General features: G+C 43.9%; 1 protein-coding gene across 7 annotated transcripts in view; it reads right to left on the bottom strand.

Annotated features, from left to right (window-relative positions):
* Positions 1 to 19,778, bottom strand: part of CUX1 (cut like homeobox 1) — a 253,548-nt gene that overhangs the window by 197,580 nt on the left and 36,190 nt on the right. For all 7 annotated transcript variants that reach the window (XM_054085416.1, XM_054085410.1, XM_054085411.1 and 4 more), the window contains exon 2: positions 6,912 to 7,022. In XM_054085416.1, the coding sequence (XP_053941391.1) occupies positions 6,912 to 7,022 (111 nt within the window). The remainder of the gene's footprint in view (positions 1 to 6,911; positions 7,023 to 19,778) is intronic.

Genomic DNA, 19,778 nt, shown 5'->3' with positions numbered 1-19,778 from the left:
CCTGACAGCCAACGCTGCAGGTTTCACGACCCACCCACAGTCTCCACGCGTCTCCTCCCCTGGGGAACAGCAAAAAAACAGTTCCTTTGAAAAACCCAAGTTCTGCTGAAACGAGGGTGCCAGGTCAACCAGCAAACTCTGTTTTGAGGAGGAGGAGGAACACTTCCGACAGAGGCAAGTTCACCAGATGAAGGTGCGCGCTACTGAGGTTTGCTGACTGCTTGGATTTGCTGCTCCCAGGGTACTGAACTCCAGCAGGGATCTTGCGAGCATCGGGCAACGTGTGCTCAGCAAATTGCAGGGGAGATGCTGCCTGCCACAGACTCTGTCTGAGCTTTTTACGGGTGATAAAGACAATTAAAGAAAAATAAAATCATATTGCGCTGTAATTATAGTGCTGAGAATGGGCAACATCCAGAAAAACGGAGGTCACTTTTATGAGAATCCTTGAAAACTACAACCATGAATTATAATTCTTTTATTGTTCCCTCACTTCCAATGAAGTGAAAAGGCAGCAAGAGATCACAACAGAGAAAAGCACTTCAGAAACACTGATGTTTTTCCTATTAGCAATTAAAATAGATTCAAGTCAAATATGTATTAAATAATGACAACAAAATTATTGAGAACTGGTGAATAAGAGACCTCCAGCATAAGGTTTGATCTGATTTAGCCTAACTGACTCTATGAGACTAGTTTTAAGATGACAGTTTAAGACATGGGCTTGTATTATTTTTCTGCAAAAAAGTCACAATACTACTACTTCATTAAGCTTTTGAAGTGACAAACCAGAGTAGTGAAAATTATTGTAAACAGCATTCACCTTACAGGCAGAACCTCTTCAGAAAATGGTAACAGTCAATAAAAACATTGAGAGGGAGCACATGGCACCTAAAAAAGATCATTAACCTAAAGGGGAGGTATTCATCCCCATTCTAAACCTGCAAGGGAAATCATACTGTTCCGTTGTGCTGATTTTGGTTTTTAAAGAGGGGAACGTTGATGCTTTACCTTCGTAAGCAGAGTATCCTCTGCATTCAGCATTCTGCTAGGGCTTCACGTATATGAAGATTCTTAAAGACACAAACCAATTTTATAACAGTATTAAACGAAACTGATAACTGCATTTGAGTCATATAAATTAACAGGAAAGTTTCTTTATGAACGAACTGCTTAACTGCAAATTAATTCCCCGTTATAAAGCTCTCAAAATCTCATTTTCAAAGCCCAGGGAAGAGAGAAGGGAGAACGCAAACAGCATCCCTCTTCCTCTTATTCCTGAAATAATTTTGAAGTAGGAAGTCAGGAAACACATCAAAAGGTGGGGGTTTTATTCCGTACCGTGCTCCGGGACATTTACTATTTACAAACTGTATTGACTGCATTTAACTGTATTACGCTAGCTAAATTTTACAGAAATACACTGTGTGTGCTCTTCCATAGGTCAGACCCCAAATAAAGGATGCCCTACGTTCCTGGCAAAGGGGAGGCAGGAATACCCCCCCGATTAGGCACTGCCACAGGAATCCCCATCAGGAACACTGGGAAAGGGAATTTAACAAATAAATAAATAAATGAACGAATAAAAATTCCAAAAGGGAGCAGAAGCACCCAGCTGTAGGTGGCAGCAGATCAATAGTTGCCCCTCTGCACACAGATCCTGCAAACACCGCCTGTTTTCAGACAGATTGTGTATTTTCAGTAGTTTTTCTAGGTAAGTTATAGTTTTTGCTGTGTTAGACAGCCCAGAGCAAAGCTGACAGGGCTGTTTGGAATCAACCACAACGCACCACCACCAATTAGAAAAATACCCCTCTCATTACAAGAACTAATTCAACCGGCAGAACTAATATTCTTTTTTTTTTTTTTTTTAAGCTTTATTTGATTATCTTTTGCTGTAGAGACCGGATAATTGAATAGAATGATCCAAAAACAGTGGAGACTACAAATTTACGAATTTTAAATTTAAAAAAATGGAGGGCTTAGATAATAACGGTGTTCATTTCCTTTCGTTAGTGACGGCTGGCAATCAGAATGTGCTTTGGTTTGGGTTGCTATTGAAAAAAAAAAATGGATCTTAAACGTGTGCCTCACCCTAATAGGTAACATCACAAATAAAACTCTTACTTCTGTGACAAAAGAAACTCTACAGACTGCTTTCTCTCTCCGCCGCAGCAGTGGCACTGCAGGGGCAGCCGAGCAGACGGGAGCATGGGAGGGGAGGCAGCGATGGCTCCGTGTCAGAGATTGACCAGGATGAATACACGGTGTAAAGACACCGAGCGTGGCCGTACTACACAGGCGAGCTCAGGGACCACACGAGCAGCGCAGCGCTGGATGGGACCCAGTGGCATCAGCGCTGTCACACCACAGAGCTCATACTTATTTATAACGGCGGGCAGCCACCTCCGCTCTGTCAGGGCTAAGATATGCTTTTCACATGCTCAACTCTTTTGTTTTCTGGCATCTTCCAATATTTCATTTTGCAGGGCATTTCACAGCTCTTTGAGAACGCACCTATGCAGCCTGTGTCTAAAGGTCCTCCCGTGTGCTCCCATAACTCTGCTCATCCAAGCTTTGATCTGCTTTACAAAATACAGATGTCAATTTGGGCATTTAAAGGCAATCTTGACTTTCTCAATCTCACCAACAGACTACATTCGCAACAGTAAAGGGCAACAATGGTGAAGGATCACCAGTTCAACTTGCCACCAGGAGAAAGCCCAGCAGTGACCCAGTAACGAGCTCCCGGGGCAGGCTCCTGTACCCGAATCTGCGCTATACGCAGGCACATCACCTCTGCCTGATTATTCAGAGCTTGCACTCCACATTTCACCACCCACGAGCCGGCCCAGGTCCCTCAAACCAGTCTTTTGGCTGTGCTCAGGTCAGTGACCCAAGTTTTGGGCGAGTCTGGCGATACCCAACAGCTCTGCACAGTCTAGTTTGCCTGGCTAAATCACAAAGAAAAGCAAAAGGGAGTTACAGGCTGAAGAGGCTTAAGTAGTATTATCTTCCCTCTCCACCAGTATCTAACAATTCCATCTTACTTATTTACAAAGTCTGGGCTTGCTCGGGTATTTGTCTTCTAATATTCGCTCTTGTTGACTAGCTCAAAAGTACCCACTGCAGGAAACAGGAGGTGACCTTGTCAACGTTTAAGTCAGAAACAGGTCAGTAAAAGTAGCTACTCAACTAGGAATCTGGGTACAATATTGGGAATTATCTTCACTGTGCAACAGAAATAATTTACAAACTAAAAAAAAATAAATTCTCAAAGAATTAAAAGAATTAATTCTCAAAGAATTAAAAGAATAAATTCTCAAATCCTTCAAACATTTGGTTATTCATACCGGAATCAGCACAAGATGAATCAGAGCAATAAGTTTCAGAGGTTAAAATAGCCAAGAAGTATCACAGCTCATCACAACGGTTCGGGAATCATCAGTGTAGGAAAGCAACCATCTGATGCAGGGTGGAAATTCACAGGATATATTTTGAGATGTCATCCTAGTAACTGTCAGGTAAAATTGATATTTCAAGCAATCTGAGCAGTCCCAGCCTTCTGCAGAAGTGCTCAGGATGGAACAAACTGAGACTGACAATACCCCCAAACATCCCTGAGCAGCAGGTCTGCTCTGACTGCTTCAAAGGTGTAAGGAAGTAAAATCTATTTTACGGGCCAATAGGAATCAAGAACCCTTTTCAAAAGTTTCTGTACGTAACAACCACCACTGCATTTTCTGTTCTGTACGGTTCCCAAACATGAGTTACTTCTTCCCAGAGTCATCTCCCAGTCTGCCAAGGCAGGAACAGCACTTTAACGGGTCTTCAAATATCAAAAGCTCTAGAGTTATTCCTATAAGCCTGAGAATATTCCTTCTTTCGCAGCAATTTGATCATTTGCAAGGAAGGCAGAACTGACCCAAATAGATCTGTCATGTTTTTTAAAGCAAATAGAAACAGAAGTATAAATATCCTCAACTTCATTGGTAAATTTTCGAACCCTTTTCTGCTACAGAGGAGATTGTTTTCAAGCAGACATTATGGAAAGTCAAGAGGACAGCCCAGACAGCAATGGGTAGGAAAGTCAAGGCAATCGACACTTGTCTTCTGATTTATGGCGAGTCTGGCTACAGCACAGGAAAAGAGAGGCTGGAGCAGGCTAAACCAGTGCTGCGCTGACAGGGATGCATACGGAATGAAAAACAAAATGGAAAGTAGAATTCTGAAACAAATTGTTACATTTAACAATTCCATCTTTGTGGGTTTGGTGCTTTTTCACACCAAGGAAGACGTTACTTCATTGTGGAAATTTAAATGAAGCTGCACGCTGGGTTATTTTTTATGTGAAGAGCAGTTCTGCGTGCAAGCTGGTTTGCTACCGCAAAACTCTTTTTTTTTTGTTATTGAAAAGAGCATGTTTTATGCTTTAGTAACACAAATGCATTAGCCTGGAAATGCCAGGGCTTGCTGTGCCTTCCTTGCCCACCTCAGGGTGTTTTCACCATATCGGGTAGGGTTTCTAAGTCACAGTTTTGGAAAAAACAGGTCGAGCAGATCCTGCTGTCTCGTTTTCAACTGCCTCTGAGCTTAGACAGTTTGGGAAGTTTTCAGAGACCTCCCTTCTTTTGGGGGAGTGCAAAAAACAGCTGAAGATTAACACAGCAGTGCACAAGCTCAAACTTTTGTTTTCAGAGGAATACCCGTAATGTTTTCCAGCATGGACTTTCTGCTCCTTTTGTGCCTCACCCTCCCATCTCTGCCACACCAAGCACCCTGGGCAGGAGAGGGTGGCCCATCAGCCCTCCTACATCTGAGCTACTTCCTCCGCATCTCTGGGAGCAGCAACTGCACACCAGGTTTGTTACAGCTGGCTGTTATTACAGATACTTTCTTCTGATTCTTCAATCCCATTTTCATTTTTTAATCCCTCCAGAGAAAGAAGAAGAGGAGTTGGATTGTGGTGCTGTTTGAAACAAAGCTGCAGAAAGCACATCACTGCAGAGGAGACAGAGAAAGAAAGAAAGAAAGAATAGAAATAATCATAGGAGCCCCAGGACAAAAGATGAGGATGTAGAATCCAGCAGAAATCCAAATTCCCCCAAACAAATAGGATGTTCAGAGCTGTTGTTTCGAACATACTCCCTGAATGAATCAAACACCTTCCATATGATAGTTTGGAAGAGAATATAAGCTACAGAATTGTATTTTGTACAACTGTATTTAAAACCTTACCACCAAATGATTTAACCTCCCTATCTCGCTTACTGCAAAGAACTAATTGCGTTATCATTTTCCCACTGTATTTCTTGCAGTTAAGCATACAGAGTCCAGCATCTTCCTCTGCACATCAACTCGCACCACGTTACCAAGGCCCTCTCACAGTGCGCTTCCACGTGCAGTGTTTGGGAGGGTATCCCCCCCACAGTAACCTTCTGCTCCACAAAAATAAAAACAGCCAAAAGAAATCGTCCTGAGGCAAATCTGTAAAGACGCCACCAGCGAGGAGCTGGGAGTTACGGCCCCTTTCTGCAGAATCTGTCATTTTCCTTATAGGAAAAAAAGGCAGGCAGCCGGAAACTCCAGTGAGTCTCAGAGAATGAGCTTCAGCTTCCAGCAAACAATTTAACAATGTGGCCTCAGAAGTATGTTTATTTTCTGGATTTTGTACAACTTCCTAAACCCTCCACATACTTTCACTTCTCTCCTTCCACCTCTTCATGCCCACAGTTTGCTCTTTTCTGCATTCCTGTCTCCCAGGGCTCCTGCATTCGCTCTCCATATTCTTTTGCACCTTTTAAAGTTCCGCTCCTTCAAAGCCGCAGGCCCAAATTTTCTTTTTCACACAGAACCGATTTCTGTCCCACAAAGCCACAGGGAATCAGTTAAACACTCTCCCTTCCCCATAAGTTACTCCAGCTCCGACATTCGCTCTTCCCTCTCTGGGTCAGGCTCCTCCAGCATCCCTCCCTCTGTTACCAACAGGAAGCAAAGCAGCATCTGCTACTTGAGAAGCAGCAGTAAAGGTTAGAAAAGCTGCCTGCTGCTTCTCTCCCAGGAAGATACTTGGAAGAAACCAATAGTTGTGTATCAGTTACCTGGAATGGGCTTTGAAGCCCTGGAACATTCCTGGATGAACAGATGCTGGCAATCAACAGGGGAAAAAAAAATCCACAAACCAAACAAACCAAGCAGCCCTACACACTGCTCTGCATTCGTTAGTTAACAAAATGAGTTCGTATGTGGTTTGGCTATAACTATGCATACCTGCACACAGGCACACACTGCCCGTGCTTACACAAGCTGGGAGTTTAAACACTTCCCACAAGCACTATTCCCCTTCCTGAGGTTTGCCCCGCGTCAGTCCTGACACCTTGTACGCACCCGCTGCTGCCGGCGATGCTCATCCTCCGAGCGGGTTTCCAAAGAGCTCGCACTGACCTCGCTGCATTTCCAGTGCAATCAACAGCAAAACTTAATTTGATTTTTGATGGAAAAATGAGCATCTTTGAAGTTATGCCCTTGATATAGATTTATTTAAGGCAACGAAATGTCACTTTACATCCAAGTGCTAAGAGAGTTTGGATTAGTGAAGAATGGTTTGGGTTTTTTTTTTCAATTCTCCAGCTCTTTACATTATTACAAAACTCAGAGCCACTCTGTTTGAAGACTAATGTTCATCCTTCCTCTAAAAACATCAATTCCCATTTCATTATTCACAGAATGCAAAAACTGCCTGAAGAGAAAGCCATCAAAGATCAGCAGCCTTGGTTAAGATGGTGAACTTTGCAATACACACAAGAAAAATCACAGAAACAAACCATTAAAAGAAAAAAGGCCACTTAGGCAGCCTAATACCAGATACTGCTCGAAGAAACTCAACAGACAGGAATAGCTTTTCTCCTTACCTCTGGAGTGTTTTTCTTGAACTCGCGACTCTGCTCGATAAGTTTTTTCCTGGACTGCTCACTTTCATCTTGCCGGTTGGCCAATATCGTTGCTGTGGTATCGAGCTCTCTCTGTAAAGAAAAACAACAAAAAAGAAAAGGAATTCCCATTAGAGCTAAGCTTCTCGCAGATATAAAAACAAGACTTCATGGAGTTGCTTGGAACATCGAGATGAATGAACGGCAGTACAGAACAAAGTACCAAGCTTCCAGAAGCTGGACCTCCTGATAACATCAAATGAAGTTGTACAAGCTTTTTGACTCTACCTCACAACCATTTCTCCCCTCAGCATTCCTGCCTTTACTACATCACACAGGACGGCGGCAGCGCCACGCAACACACATCTAGCAATGCCCCACGTCCAGAGACAATTGCAGATCTTGGACGTGCCCAAGTCAGGTTTATTTTCACCTGCCTACTTCTTAAAGCTACTGGATCTTCCCTTTTTGAGTTACTGTGAAAAAAAAAATACTGAAATTCAAATACGAGCTAATGTTACGCTTCAGCTGACACGGGTTACACTCACTCCGTTTCCAAAGGCAAACTGTATATAATTCTATATTGCCGCTGCAGTGCTCTTTTTCCATTTAAGTCTTCCCTTGTTTAATGACAAAAATCATTTCCTATCAGGTCATCTCCTGATACCACCACACACAAACACCACAGTAACAGCAAAGTAGGTTTGGTTACTGTGAGATGGTTAGTGCAAAGGTGATGCACCCTTCCCAGCAGGACTGGGCACTCAGTATGGGGAAACAAAATGGGAAAACAAAAGATTTGCCTCTTCCTATTATTGCAGAGGTGTCAGAAATAGCAACAGACAGCGGGTACCCATAGGACACCTGCCAAACCCCTGCTCCTCAGGGTTAAAAAAGAATGTACAGGGCTAGCAGACAAAAAATAAAAAGGTAATTCAGTTCCTGAATCCTTTTCTAGAAACCGTGTGGAAAAGCCGAATTCCAGATTCTTAGTTACAGTTTTGTGTGGGTAAATCCTGTAACTGTGGGCGATGAGATGGATGTACGTGTGGTTTACCTGACTCCACAATCTGACCTCTGGAGGGAAAAACAAGCCTTCTGCAATTGCCAGCTCAAAAGGATCAATGCTTTCTTTCCCCTTTAGGTTTATTACCACAAAACTAAGAGACCTTTTTTTTCCCCCCCCAATAAATGTATGAGCCATAGTTACCTTAATCCTTGGAAATAAGCTAAATATGACAACTGGATTTGAAGCTAGGCAGCACGCTGGAGCCAGTGACCTAAATATTGTCACTGTAATGCTTAAATAACCCTCTATTTCTGGCGCTGAGAAAAATAACAGGGCAATATGTCCACCAGATCTTGGTTTGGAATTCTGTAACATATGTGAAATCTATTGCAGAAAAGTGGGAAATACTTAACAGTTGGATAAACCACATTTGAAATTCATCCCAGCTAAGTTTATGCAAGAAAAAAGAGCAACAGAAACCAATGTGGTTAAGCAGTACTATAAAGAGCAATATAACGGCTAAGCAGAAGGCTTTTAAAAAATATAAACAATCTGGTACGGCCAGCAACTTGGAAAACTATATTTAAAAAGGAAGCACACATTTAAAGCAAAGCAAACAGAAACCGTGCAGTTAGAAGGAGTAACAGCAGACCAAAGAATCAAATGCTATGTTTTACAATACAGAGTGCTAGCAAGCAACTTTACAAATGGAAAAGGAGATTTTAAAGGCCTATACTTCCAAGAGACAAGAAAAAAGGAAGAACTGATTGAAGAATAAATCATATTCATGTTTTGCGCCAGCATGAAGAGTCCAGGTGGCAGATGGAGAACAACCTTCTCGCCCCCACTGCCTGCCTGACACCAGTGCCCCAACGCACCCACGGCGGGCACCTTCCCATGGCCTTCAGAATCCCTTCTGGGGCAGGTCTGATCATTTCTCACCTCAAAACGTTTCCTTACGTGGCATCTCAGGTACAGAGAGCACCAAGGAGAAACACCATCGTGCAACTACACAGACCTGTTTGATGCTGTGGGCTGAAGCCCAACTGTTGCAGACGTTGCCTCGCATTTACAGGCATTAGGTACAAGATGTGATTCTGGAGCAGAAACAGCAGCTATCTAGCTCCATAAGCAAGATCTGATATAAACCCAGCTATCAAATTGTCAAGCTATGCCAGTTAAGAAACCCCAAATCAAAACTCTTTGGAAAAATCACTGTATTTTACTTCCTTACTTGATCTTGCCCATGTACACTACAACTTTCATCTATTTAAACACACTAATAGATATGGAATTACAATCCACAAACAGTAACTGAAGATTTTTCATACTTTTGTGACCTGATCTCATGAGATACCCCAATTATTTTATAAATTCAATGTATCCAATGCATTATTTCTGCAAGCAAGCACATATTAAGGGTAAGCAGTATTAACTCGAAGATTTCAAACCCAAGTACCGTATAACACTCAAAGGGATAGACGCTTCCCAAGCCCTATAATCACTCTAAGTAGACATTAAGTGAAAGTAGATGCAATTCCGTACAGAGAGAAGCAGATTGGAGCATCCTTTAGAGTGTAACAAAATCAGGAGACCATAGCTCAGTGTCATTCTCCACACCTCTGAAATCAAACAGGCTCCAATGAAAAGCAAACAGTACTCAGGGTTCAAAGATGTCGCAGTGGTGACCTGACTACAGAAAGGATTCAAAGCCTGGAAGCTTCAATTCCAGAGATCCAACACCAGCTAATAAACTTTCTGGGCAAAAATAGCCACTGCTCGGTTGCCCCTGCAGAAAGTGAGTCACTCACTCAGGGCACGTTTGGATAGACCATTATCCTTCCCCTCGCCCCAGTCCCATCGATTTTGAGCAGCCACAGTTCACGCTACTGAAGCCACAGATACCTAAAGGAGTCTCTCCGGGGCTTCTGCTTTGACCCACTTCAACAAATTTATTGGGGTGGGAGGGACTGCGTTGGTAAGTGCAGGAGTCATTAAAAGCAATCCTCAGAAACAAACAGCAAAAGGTTTCTTTCATGCAGTATAAAAAAAAATATCTAACTCTAGCAGGGTCAATCTGCTATCCACTGTAACAACTATCGACTTGAAGGGAATTTGTCTCCCTTTAATACCAGCATCTCGTATTTCCTGTCTCTCTTAGGCTCCCCAAGAGCCGTCCCTGTTCATCCTGCCCCGTCACTCCTGTGCCGATGACCTGGCGGTGCAGGGAGCCAGGTGAGAAGAGCCACTCGGCTACACACCTATCTTTGCCCACCTGATATTTTGGACATCGAATCAGTTCCCTGCCCAGGGCTACAAGATGCTGTACCATCACTAAAGGGCGGTGGGGAAACCACAGCTGGAGAGTGGGGAGCTGGCAGGATCCCCCTTTTCAGCACCGACCTGCAATGAGGATGACTCCAAGTAATTACAAAACTCCAGCTTTACTGCAGGCAGGTTTCAAGGTTGTTTTCTATTACAGCTAACATGACTTCCCTACAAAGATGCACACCTTGCTAATCACCTTACCAGAGTGTTTGAGCCACTCTGACAACTGCTCGGCTCAGCACTCCAAGTCCTCTTTCCCTTTCCAGAGCCAGAAGCTTCAAAGCAGCCCTTCTGCTGCCCCAGTCTTGCAGGCAGCTGGCTGGCATCACTCAAAGCCCATGGGCTCTCCAAAATCTCCTCACTTTGGAAAACGATTTCATAAAGAAGCTGGACTTTCTTGATTCATAGAATGGTTTTAATAGGAAGGGAGCTTAAAGCCTATTCATTTCCAACTGCCCCGCCAGGGGCAACGACACCTTCCACTGGATCAGAGTGCTCTGTTCCCCCGTCCAAAAGTGAGGCTGCATTGGCAGAGAGAACCCCATGGTGCCAAGGCTGTGCACTCCTGCCCTGCTTTTGTGAGTGAAACTGGACTGAAAAGAAGAGCTTGTGTGAAAAGCAAAACCCGGGCAAGAAGAGGACCTTCAGCTTTATGGACACTGCAGAGAGAAACAGGGTATAAGCAGAAAGGACATGTTGGAAATGTGAATTTGGGAGTGCAATAGTGGTAAAGGTGTATGTGACTCTGCGGTGCAGCTGTCATCAGGAGGGAAGAAAGGCTACAGCAAAATTAGCCTCATTGATCGCCTCTGGTCTGAAAAGGTGAGAGGGGTGCAGGCTCCCACCCCCTCCAGGCGGGAAAAGGCACCCTGGAGCTACATGGCCAGAGATGATGAGGGCACGCACTTCCTCTGCTTCTCCAAAGCCCTGCTCCTTCCCTCCCTCCCTTCTCATTCCAAGGAGTATGAATGGAGCAAATAATACAAGCCAGGGCTTCGCCGTGCTCTCGTTGGCTCCCTTCTCTGCTCACTGTGGCTGACCATGCACCTAAGACATCGGTTCCCAACAGCTACAGCCACCACCCGGCACAGGTATTTTGGGACTCAAGCAACCAGCACGCCTCAGCATCCCAGCCCCCACCAAAAGCTGCTTTCACGTCATCTATCACAACCAGCCCTCAGCCTCTGCTTAGAGCCAGAATTCCTATCCTTCATGTAGATAGAATTATAAAAAGCTGTACTAACCATCCACAAGCCCTGTGATGTGACCATATCCTAAAACATTATTCTCATATTTTAAAATGCACAATCCCTGCTGCATTTACCACAAAACTCCTACACTGGAGCAAGAAACACACCACAACTTCAGTCCAGACCGATTTTTTTCTGCTAGACTTCTACCCAGGGACACCATGCCCAGGCTGTGCCTTCAAGAGCCTTCAGCCTGGCTGCAGATGTTAGCAGCATATTTTCACCAGCAACCTCATTTTACTTCTTACAAGGACAGACACAAATCACAACTGTACGTAGATGAGGATTTTTCAACTAGTAAAAGCTGTAGTACCCGTTCCTCTGCATTTAAGGTACTTCCCTTTATCATCATTTCAATCAGATACTCAGTTACCTGCTAATCTGCTACTGAAAGGTGTTTTCAGTCTCATTTTTGGTTTCATCCTCTCCCAGGATTGCATTTGTCAGACCCATCGAAGCTCTCAGTGTAGCGTTTTGCAATTTTTACTGTCCCATTACAGGAGAATTTCCCGGTGCGGGGACGACACCAGTGCAGGAGCGCCCGGCTCAGCTCTGCCCATGCATAGGCTGCCCGTCTCGGGGAAGTTTTACGTTTCTCTGACTAAAATATCAGACAATCTACACTTCGATCTTAAACCCCCGTGGTTTTCACCCGTTCATAAGCTCACATTCCAATTACATAAGGATTACAGAAATAGTACAGAAATTACAAACTGCCTTGCGAGCTTCATGCCCTTCTCTGAAAAAACATACTGGTGTGTGTACTCGATAAAGCTCCAGATCATGGCCAGGGAAGCGACCACAAAGCTGACATTGGGAATCTATTTGATGGTAAAAAGCAAGGAGCAATTGCAGTCTGAAAGTGTTCAGAAAGGGCAAACGTATTGTGAGAACGCAAGGGTGGAAGAAGTTTCTTTCCTGGAGAATTAGTTTGTCTCTGCCTCGCTGCAGACCTCTGTGACAAGACCTCAAGAACCATTGTTCCGCTGCCTCACAAATCAGCAGTGAGTGACAAACAAATAACCAAACAAAGAGCAGAAGCTCTGCTTTTTACATCATGGAGATAAAAAAAAAATTTCAAACCCCATAAGCATTACACAAAACACTTTTCTTAAGAAGCATTTTGCCATTTAGCAAATTGATGCAGTTTCCTTTCACACACAGAATTAGTTAGGATATTCCAATAAACATTTTATTTCCACGTACTCAAGTAATTTAACTGTAAGTAGGTTTTTAAACAAGCTTTTACAGGAACAAATTTTGTGCTCTACGCAATGCTCTTGGCCAGTGAGGCAACAAAAAAAAAAGGAAAATGTAACAAAAAGTTTGCCGTGGCTTTGTCTGTTCACAGTAACACCAACCACTACACCACTGATGTAGGATCGAAAAACCTTGCAGGAGGAGAAGGCTGGTACTGGCTTTTCAAAAGGAGCCTCTATCAGCAGAACACAGCTGCAAAAATAGCGACGCCAGCAACAAATGCACCACAAGGGGAAAAGCTGCCAGTGCCCAAGCCAACACAATTCTGCCTGTCTTTTCTTCCACACCTTGAATGGAAAACTTGTTAGAAAATGCAAAGAATGGGCATTTACGGTCTGGGGCCATAAAGACCTTAATGCCAAAGGTCTGCACTTAACAAGCCTTAATTCTCATTCAGGAAAATAACGAAACATTGCCTGTTTGTTCCAAAAGGCAGCTTTCATCTTCCAGCATTATTTATTCCCTCTTTCCACTCTCCCCAAACCCACGTGCACTGAGGACTGAAGAACACCTTCACAAGCCAGGGTTCGAGGACCAGTGCCCAGATGAGTCTCCACCACTGGCAGCAGCAACACCACTTGTGACGCGCTCCAACTTCTCTCCAGGAACAAGAGAGAAGGCTTCACTCACAGCATCCTCAACCCTAAACCTAAAGCTTCTCTCCTCCTTCCCAGGAGCTGCAGAGAGCGATGACATCTCCCCTTCAGCCTCCTCTTCTCCAAGCTAAACAGCCTCAGATCCCACAACCCCTGTTCTCCAGCCCCTCAATGTCTCTCTTGCAGTGAGGGGCCCAGAACTGAGCCCAGGATTTGAGGTGCAGCCTCATCGGTGCCAAATACAGGGGAACAATCCTTTCCCTACTCCTGCACGGCTGATCTGAGCCAGGATGCTGCTGGCCTTGGCCACCTGTGCCACCGCTGGCTCTTGCCAGCTTTGGCCCTTAAAAGAATAAAAAAAAAAAGGTAATTAACTGTTGAGTAATTACAAAGTCTTTAATGTGCTGTTCGTATCACTCACTCCAAGGCAGAAGGCAGCAGCACCACGCTCAGGTGGAGGGGATGGCGCTGCCCTGCTGTAACACAGCACCGCCACCAACGCCAGTTCGTGTCTCACTGCCAAGCGCGATCAGATTCACCAGTTACATTAAATAATGCTCTTGACCACAGATCAAAGCAAAATGCAGTTTTAAGAGGGGCTTAAATAACAAAAAGTTGAGCCCTCTACCTAAGCTCCGTTACACCATTTAAAGTGTTCAGTTACTCCCTTTGCAGCCCAAGCTTTGCCGGTAATGAAGCGTGACCGCGCGCGCTCCAAGCGAGACACAGGCTGTGACACAGACCAGGGGCTGTAACTCCGTGTACTGGTTGCCACTGATAAATCAATAATATACATACACAGTCGGGTTTCAGAGTTCTAGGGACTTACCGTTTAAAAAAAACCCAAAACCTCAAGCTTTTTTGGTTCGTTTTTATTCTGAATTAAAACAAACACATTGCTCACATTTTAATTTCACCCAAATCCTAACTACACGAAGTGTCAGGACAAAAACACACATTATTTTTCCTTTGACCATTTAACACCATTAACCATTACAGGCAGACCAACCATCAACACCACCAGTCAATAATCCTTCCGTCTCCAAAGGTAATCACCAATCTGAAAGCTACTTAAGCTGCTTCCTAACATTCGGACATAGAACATTTAACAATAAAAGAATAAACACCAAGTGAAAAAGCAACCTAAAAATACTTTAAAAACCACTTTCCAACAAAGCAATTCCTTGAGGGATGGAAAAAAATTACCATGGACTTGAACTAACAAACCATCTCATTTTTTGCTCCCTTCTCATGTTTTGGGACACAGCAGAAGTGCTATAACAGAAAAATAAACTATCCCGCCACAGGTATGACCAATATGGTTTAGAAAGATGGAACTAGTCTCAACCTGGAGTTCCTTCTTATAGGTTTTAAAAGCTGAATGGGCATGTGCACCAGGGAAAACCTACAAAATACATCTGAAAAATGCTCTCCAGTGACTCTTGTAGGTTTATCTCCACTCGTCCTGTCACTGCTGATCACAGGACACATTTAATTCCAACCGCTCGCTCCTCGATGGTTCTTCTGCCTGAGGGACACCAAGCCTGTGGCAGGGGCTGCAGCAGTTCCCGGAGGAAGCAGGATGAGCAACTTGTATGAAGAAATAAGTAGTAACAAAACCAAGATCACAAGAAACTTACTGGCAAATGAAATTGTTCTTTGATAAACAATTCAAGCAGGAAGAGTATTTGGCAGAGTGCTTTCATAGAACGGTCCTTGACTCCTGACTAACGTGCTTCCACCCTCGGTCCAAGTTTGTTGACTTTTTGAGTATGCTGTAAGGTTCCTGCATTTTCACATGATGGGAAAATGTGTTTTTGTGAAGCTGTTTGTGAATTCAACGTTTTCTTTACTTAGGTTTTTGCTACCACTAAAGTGCCATTCAGGGTTCTTCGTATTCTTTCGAATCTAAATCCCCAAAACCGACTCAGCGTGGCGTGACAGCACACAATGGTGACACATGTGTCTGACATTCCATATCGGTAGCAAGCATTATAGATTTTGGATGATCACACAGAATATCAGATTTTGAAGCCTTTCAGTAAATTTATCATTTCCAATATTCATCTGGACAACTACGGGTCCGCAGCATCACACTTCCCACAGGGCTGAGAGCCAGAGGCAGTGGGATGTGGGATGCCTTTGCCAGCTAGGTGCTTCCCAACAACAGACTGCACTACTGGGTTAAGCTCATTTTCTGTGACATTAAAAGGAAAAGAGCAGAATTGACTCATGAGGTAAAATTAGCTGCTGTACAGTCACCAGGAGGCTGGCTGGGAGGAGAGAGCACAGCATACAACAAAAAGTAACGTGCTTCGTGTTAAGAACATCGCAAGCCAGTTTAGAACCCAAAGTGCTATTGTCTGCATGGTACTTCTAACACGGACCAACCATGTTTTACATCAGCCTACCTAGTAACACACCCTGAACCGTCCCTCAGGAATTCCTACAAAGGCCTTCTACAGATCTACATTAACAAAAGCACACAATATATTTTATAAACACTGCAAATCTGGCATTCGGAGGCAGCCAAAGCCCTGCCGAGAAGGAGCACCGCACAGCCGGGATTTGCTGGTCCCATGAACACTACAAGGGAGGCAGTACCTTTTTTAATAGTAAATAACTTCTTTGGTGATAATTTATACAACCCTCCTCCCCCCACGCTATACACTGCAAGAAATCACACTAAAATGCAAACACCAGATCTGGCTGCAGCGGCACCGCCAGCCTCGCGACCCACTGACACCGAAGTCCTGAACCCTGGCTATCAAGGACAATTTCAATTTCTTGCACTTTAGAGCAGTAAAACCAATTCTGTGCAGACTCTGTGTTTACAATCCTTCCGTAAAGAATGCAGCTGTCTCAATCAGCGCTGATTGTCTGTTAATTAGTTCAGTTTTACAAGCTGATGGAACAGATTACTCCATTCCCTTCCTACACCAAACGGTACAATACAGCTATCTACAATCCATGCGGATTGCTTCCCGGCAGCTTGGGGAGGGAGATGATGCTTTAGGGATGGAAGCGACCTCTTTACTAAGAAACCTCTATGTCTCAAGGCCTCCTGTCACCCAGGGATTTCCAGTCCGTACGCACACATCTCCCTCTCCCCTAGATGAAACCTGAAACAGCCTTCCCGACACGGTGGGAGTGCCTCCCCTTGGTTTTTGCTACTCCACAGTTCTCCCAAGTGCTTTAGAGACAAAAGTCAGATCCTCATGAGTAATTTCCTATCCATATTATGTATTTAATCAGTATCACATTTTTAACCAGAATTGGCATTCAAGTCTGTGACCTAGAGCAGCAAAGGCTTTAGTGAACAGTCTGAAGTTCCTCTTGCCATTCTCCATCCCCACGTGCTTTTCAGACAAACCACAAATCAATAGCTGGATTAACTTGGAGCCTCTCGCTCTCTGATTCACTGCCTCCAGTGTCTCCATCCTTTACTTAAGACACTCATGAAGAAAACCTAGATTTTAGCTTTCATACATGCAGACCGGCAGGATGGACCCCCTGCCCCAATGCCAGACAGCACTCCTGTTGGGAAACCTCGTGAAATACGATAAAGCCTTAGGCCAGGCAATATGAAAGTGTAATCCAAAAATGCCTCTTTTGAGATGACACAACATGCTATATGTATCAAAAAATACCAGTTTCACTTTGAGACTGCTTTTCTTCCTCTTGGAGTTTAGATCCTTAATGATGGGGGGGGAGAAGAGTTCTAGTTAAAGAACAGCTATGTATTGAAAAGAAACCGCATTTCTGGTATGAACTGATTATGTCACAACTAAGCTTATTGCAGAAGGAGTAAGTGGACAAATAAGAAGTCTCACAAAACTATGGAACTATCAAAACACCAGATAATATCTGGCTGACAAGTACAAAGGATAATCTAAATAAAACAACAATTCTTCTACACAAAGATGTCCCTAATCATCTGCTTCAACAGCAGCACTACAGAGAGCCTAGAACATCTTAACGGTTTCCAGAGTTCAGTATTTCAGTAAATAAAAAAGTACGAGAGTTTAGGTTTTGCTTTATGAAGGCAGCCCGCCAGAGCACGTCGCCTTGCAGAGAACCCTCTGGATCCACAGAAACAGGGAGAAAAACTGAAATGCAGCGGTTTTCTCATGTTAGAGATGTTAACCTGAACAAGGAAGGAACCACAACCAACAACCATTCATCTGAAGCCAAAACACATTTCTAGAATCCCATAAGCAAAGGTCAAATCCTGTTTAAACCCACCATGGGTTTATCCTGCTCTCCTACCTCTCCACTTCTTTCATGTCGCCCAGGAAAAAAATGATCCCAGCTTTACAAATGTCTTATGCACACCAGAACAGAAATGAAGGGGTGGGAATAAGTGTTGCTGTTCACTGCGTTGGGGTTTTTTTGTGTTAAAAAAGTTTTATCCTCATATTTCTTTGGGATTTTTTTGTTGTCTGTCCCACTCTGCAGTACCTCTTGAGGACGACCGGTCGGCTTCGCTCTTTAGCCAACACACAAGCGGCTTTTGCTAACCTCGTTGCATCAAACGCTGTGACACATTTACCAGCACACACTCGACTATTACACTTCCTCGGTTTTTATGTGCTCAGGCACAGACAGTTACAACTCTGGGAAGCTTCAAAGTTCCTCCTTGAACCGGTGCCGTTCACGGGCTGCCTGACGTCGCAACACCTGTGTTGCATCCTTTCCCAGATGGGCACAGGGCAGAGCCACGAGCGAGCCTGCCCGTGCCATACGCCTGCCCTGGCAGGGTTGCGGGCTCCAGCCCAGGCTCACAGCAACGCTAGATTCCTTCAGAAGAGAATAATTTGGAAAGGAATCACTAGATGCCATTCGAGGAACCACTGCAAATGAAACATTATCTGTAAGCCCCCAGAATTCCCTCCCACAATGTCTCCGGTTATACCAGGTACGTGACTATAAATGAAACTTTAATTTTTGTGCCTGGGGTGCAGTAATACACAGGATTCTGTACTTGCAGATGAAAAGCCTCAAAAGGAGTTGCCAATCTTCCCTTGATCTCGGTGCTCAGTGGGACACAGCTCCAGAGTTTAACTTGTGTAGGTTTGCTGTGGGATGAATTCTGAAACGATGAGAAACGCTTGGGAGGAGCAGTGCATGCTATGGCATTTACTTCTTCACGGCACTACCATTAAAGAAGTTACAAGGCAAAACAACCACCTACACACACCGTCTTATTTTTGTGTAAAGCCTCACTTGAATTGTTCCCCTATCTTCCATGCTTTGTGTTTTATGGATATCCAGACAGACAGATTACACTTTAGAAACCTGTCTGGGAAAGAAGGGGAGAGGGACCTACACTGAGGTTGGGGGAACTATGCTTTGAAAGAAGTACAGCTTCCTCTGTGCTTCTGCCCAAACAAGACTAGGGAGAGCAAAAATAACCAATAATTCAAGCAGAAATAAACCCAGAACACGGGCTTTTCCTTACCCACCCACCCTCCAGGACGGCAGCAGTCCTGCCATGCTCTGTCCCCTTTGTCACCACAGGCAGAAGCTGTTTAGAGAAGCGATGCAGAACGTCTTTTCCTCTTTTGATATTCCTGCAGCACATCCTAATGTTGTGCTTTAATCTAGCCCTTTGTGGGTAAGGAATAAGCCTGCTTCTGTATTTCATACTGACTATACACATCCGCTCAAATTCAGCTTCAGAAACCTTTATACAAAGTGCCCTAAACATTCACCCAAACCAGAATGACAAAATTACCCATTACTGTTGTCATTACACGCTCTCGGTTACCATATGTCTCAGGTAAGCAGAAAGCTCTCAACATAATGGGTTCAGCCCTGGAGTAAGGCTGGACTGCCGAGGCCGGTGAACCCGAGGTAACACTCCATCACTTATTTACTGCATCTCTAAAGCATTTCAGATTCTAAGCTGAATATATATTTCACACAGTACCAAAACTTTTAAATATCCACAGGAAGATTTCATTTTTATAGGCAATAAACATTAAATCTAAAGGACTGGAACATAAAAAGTGTTTTAATACCATATAAATCACCTTTCCCTAGACAGAATAAATCTCTGAAGGTTTTAAGGACTGCAATATAATTTTTTATAGCAAATTATCTACATAGAAATTACTTGCATGAGATGCACTTTCACTTCCCTCTCTCATTTGCATAGTGCTGACAATCTTTTCAATCACAACGTTCAATCCAATTTGGAAAATCCAGAACACAATGGACGGAAATGCTGGGGGGTTCCGCCTTCTCTTCACCGAGATCTCTCTGACCACTGCTTTCTCTATCAAACGCAGAAGTTTGCTTTGCAGAGCTAACACCAGCAATGTACAAAAATTAAGCCCCAGATGAATAGTTACATCCTCTTTCAAAAAGAACTTGTGGGCTTTTTTAACAGAGAAGTCCTGCC

Source organism: Cuculus canorus, chromosome 20 (genome assembly GCF_017976375.1).
Source record: "Cuculus canorus isolate bCucCan1 chromosome 20, bCucCan1.pri, whole genome shotgun sequence".
Classification (NCBI taxonomy): Eukaryota; Metazoa; Chordata; class Aves; order Cuculiformes; family Cuculidae; genus Cuculus; species Cuculus canorus.
Note: the sequence above shows the minus strand (reverse complement) of the source record. Positions and strands in the feature narration are given on the sequence as shown.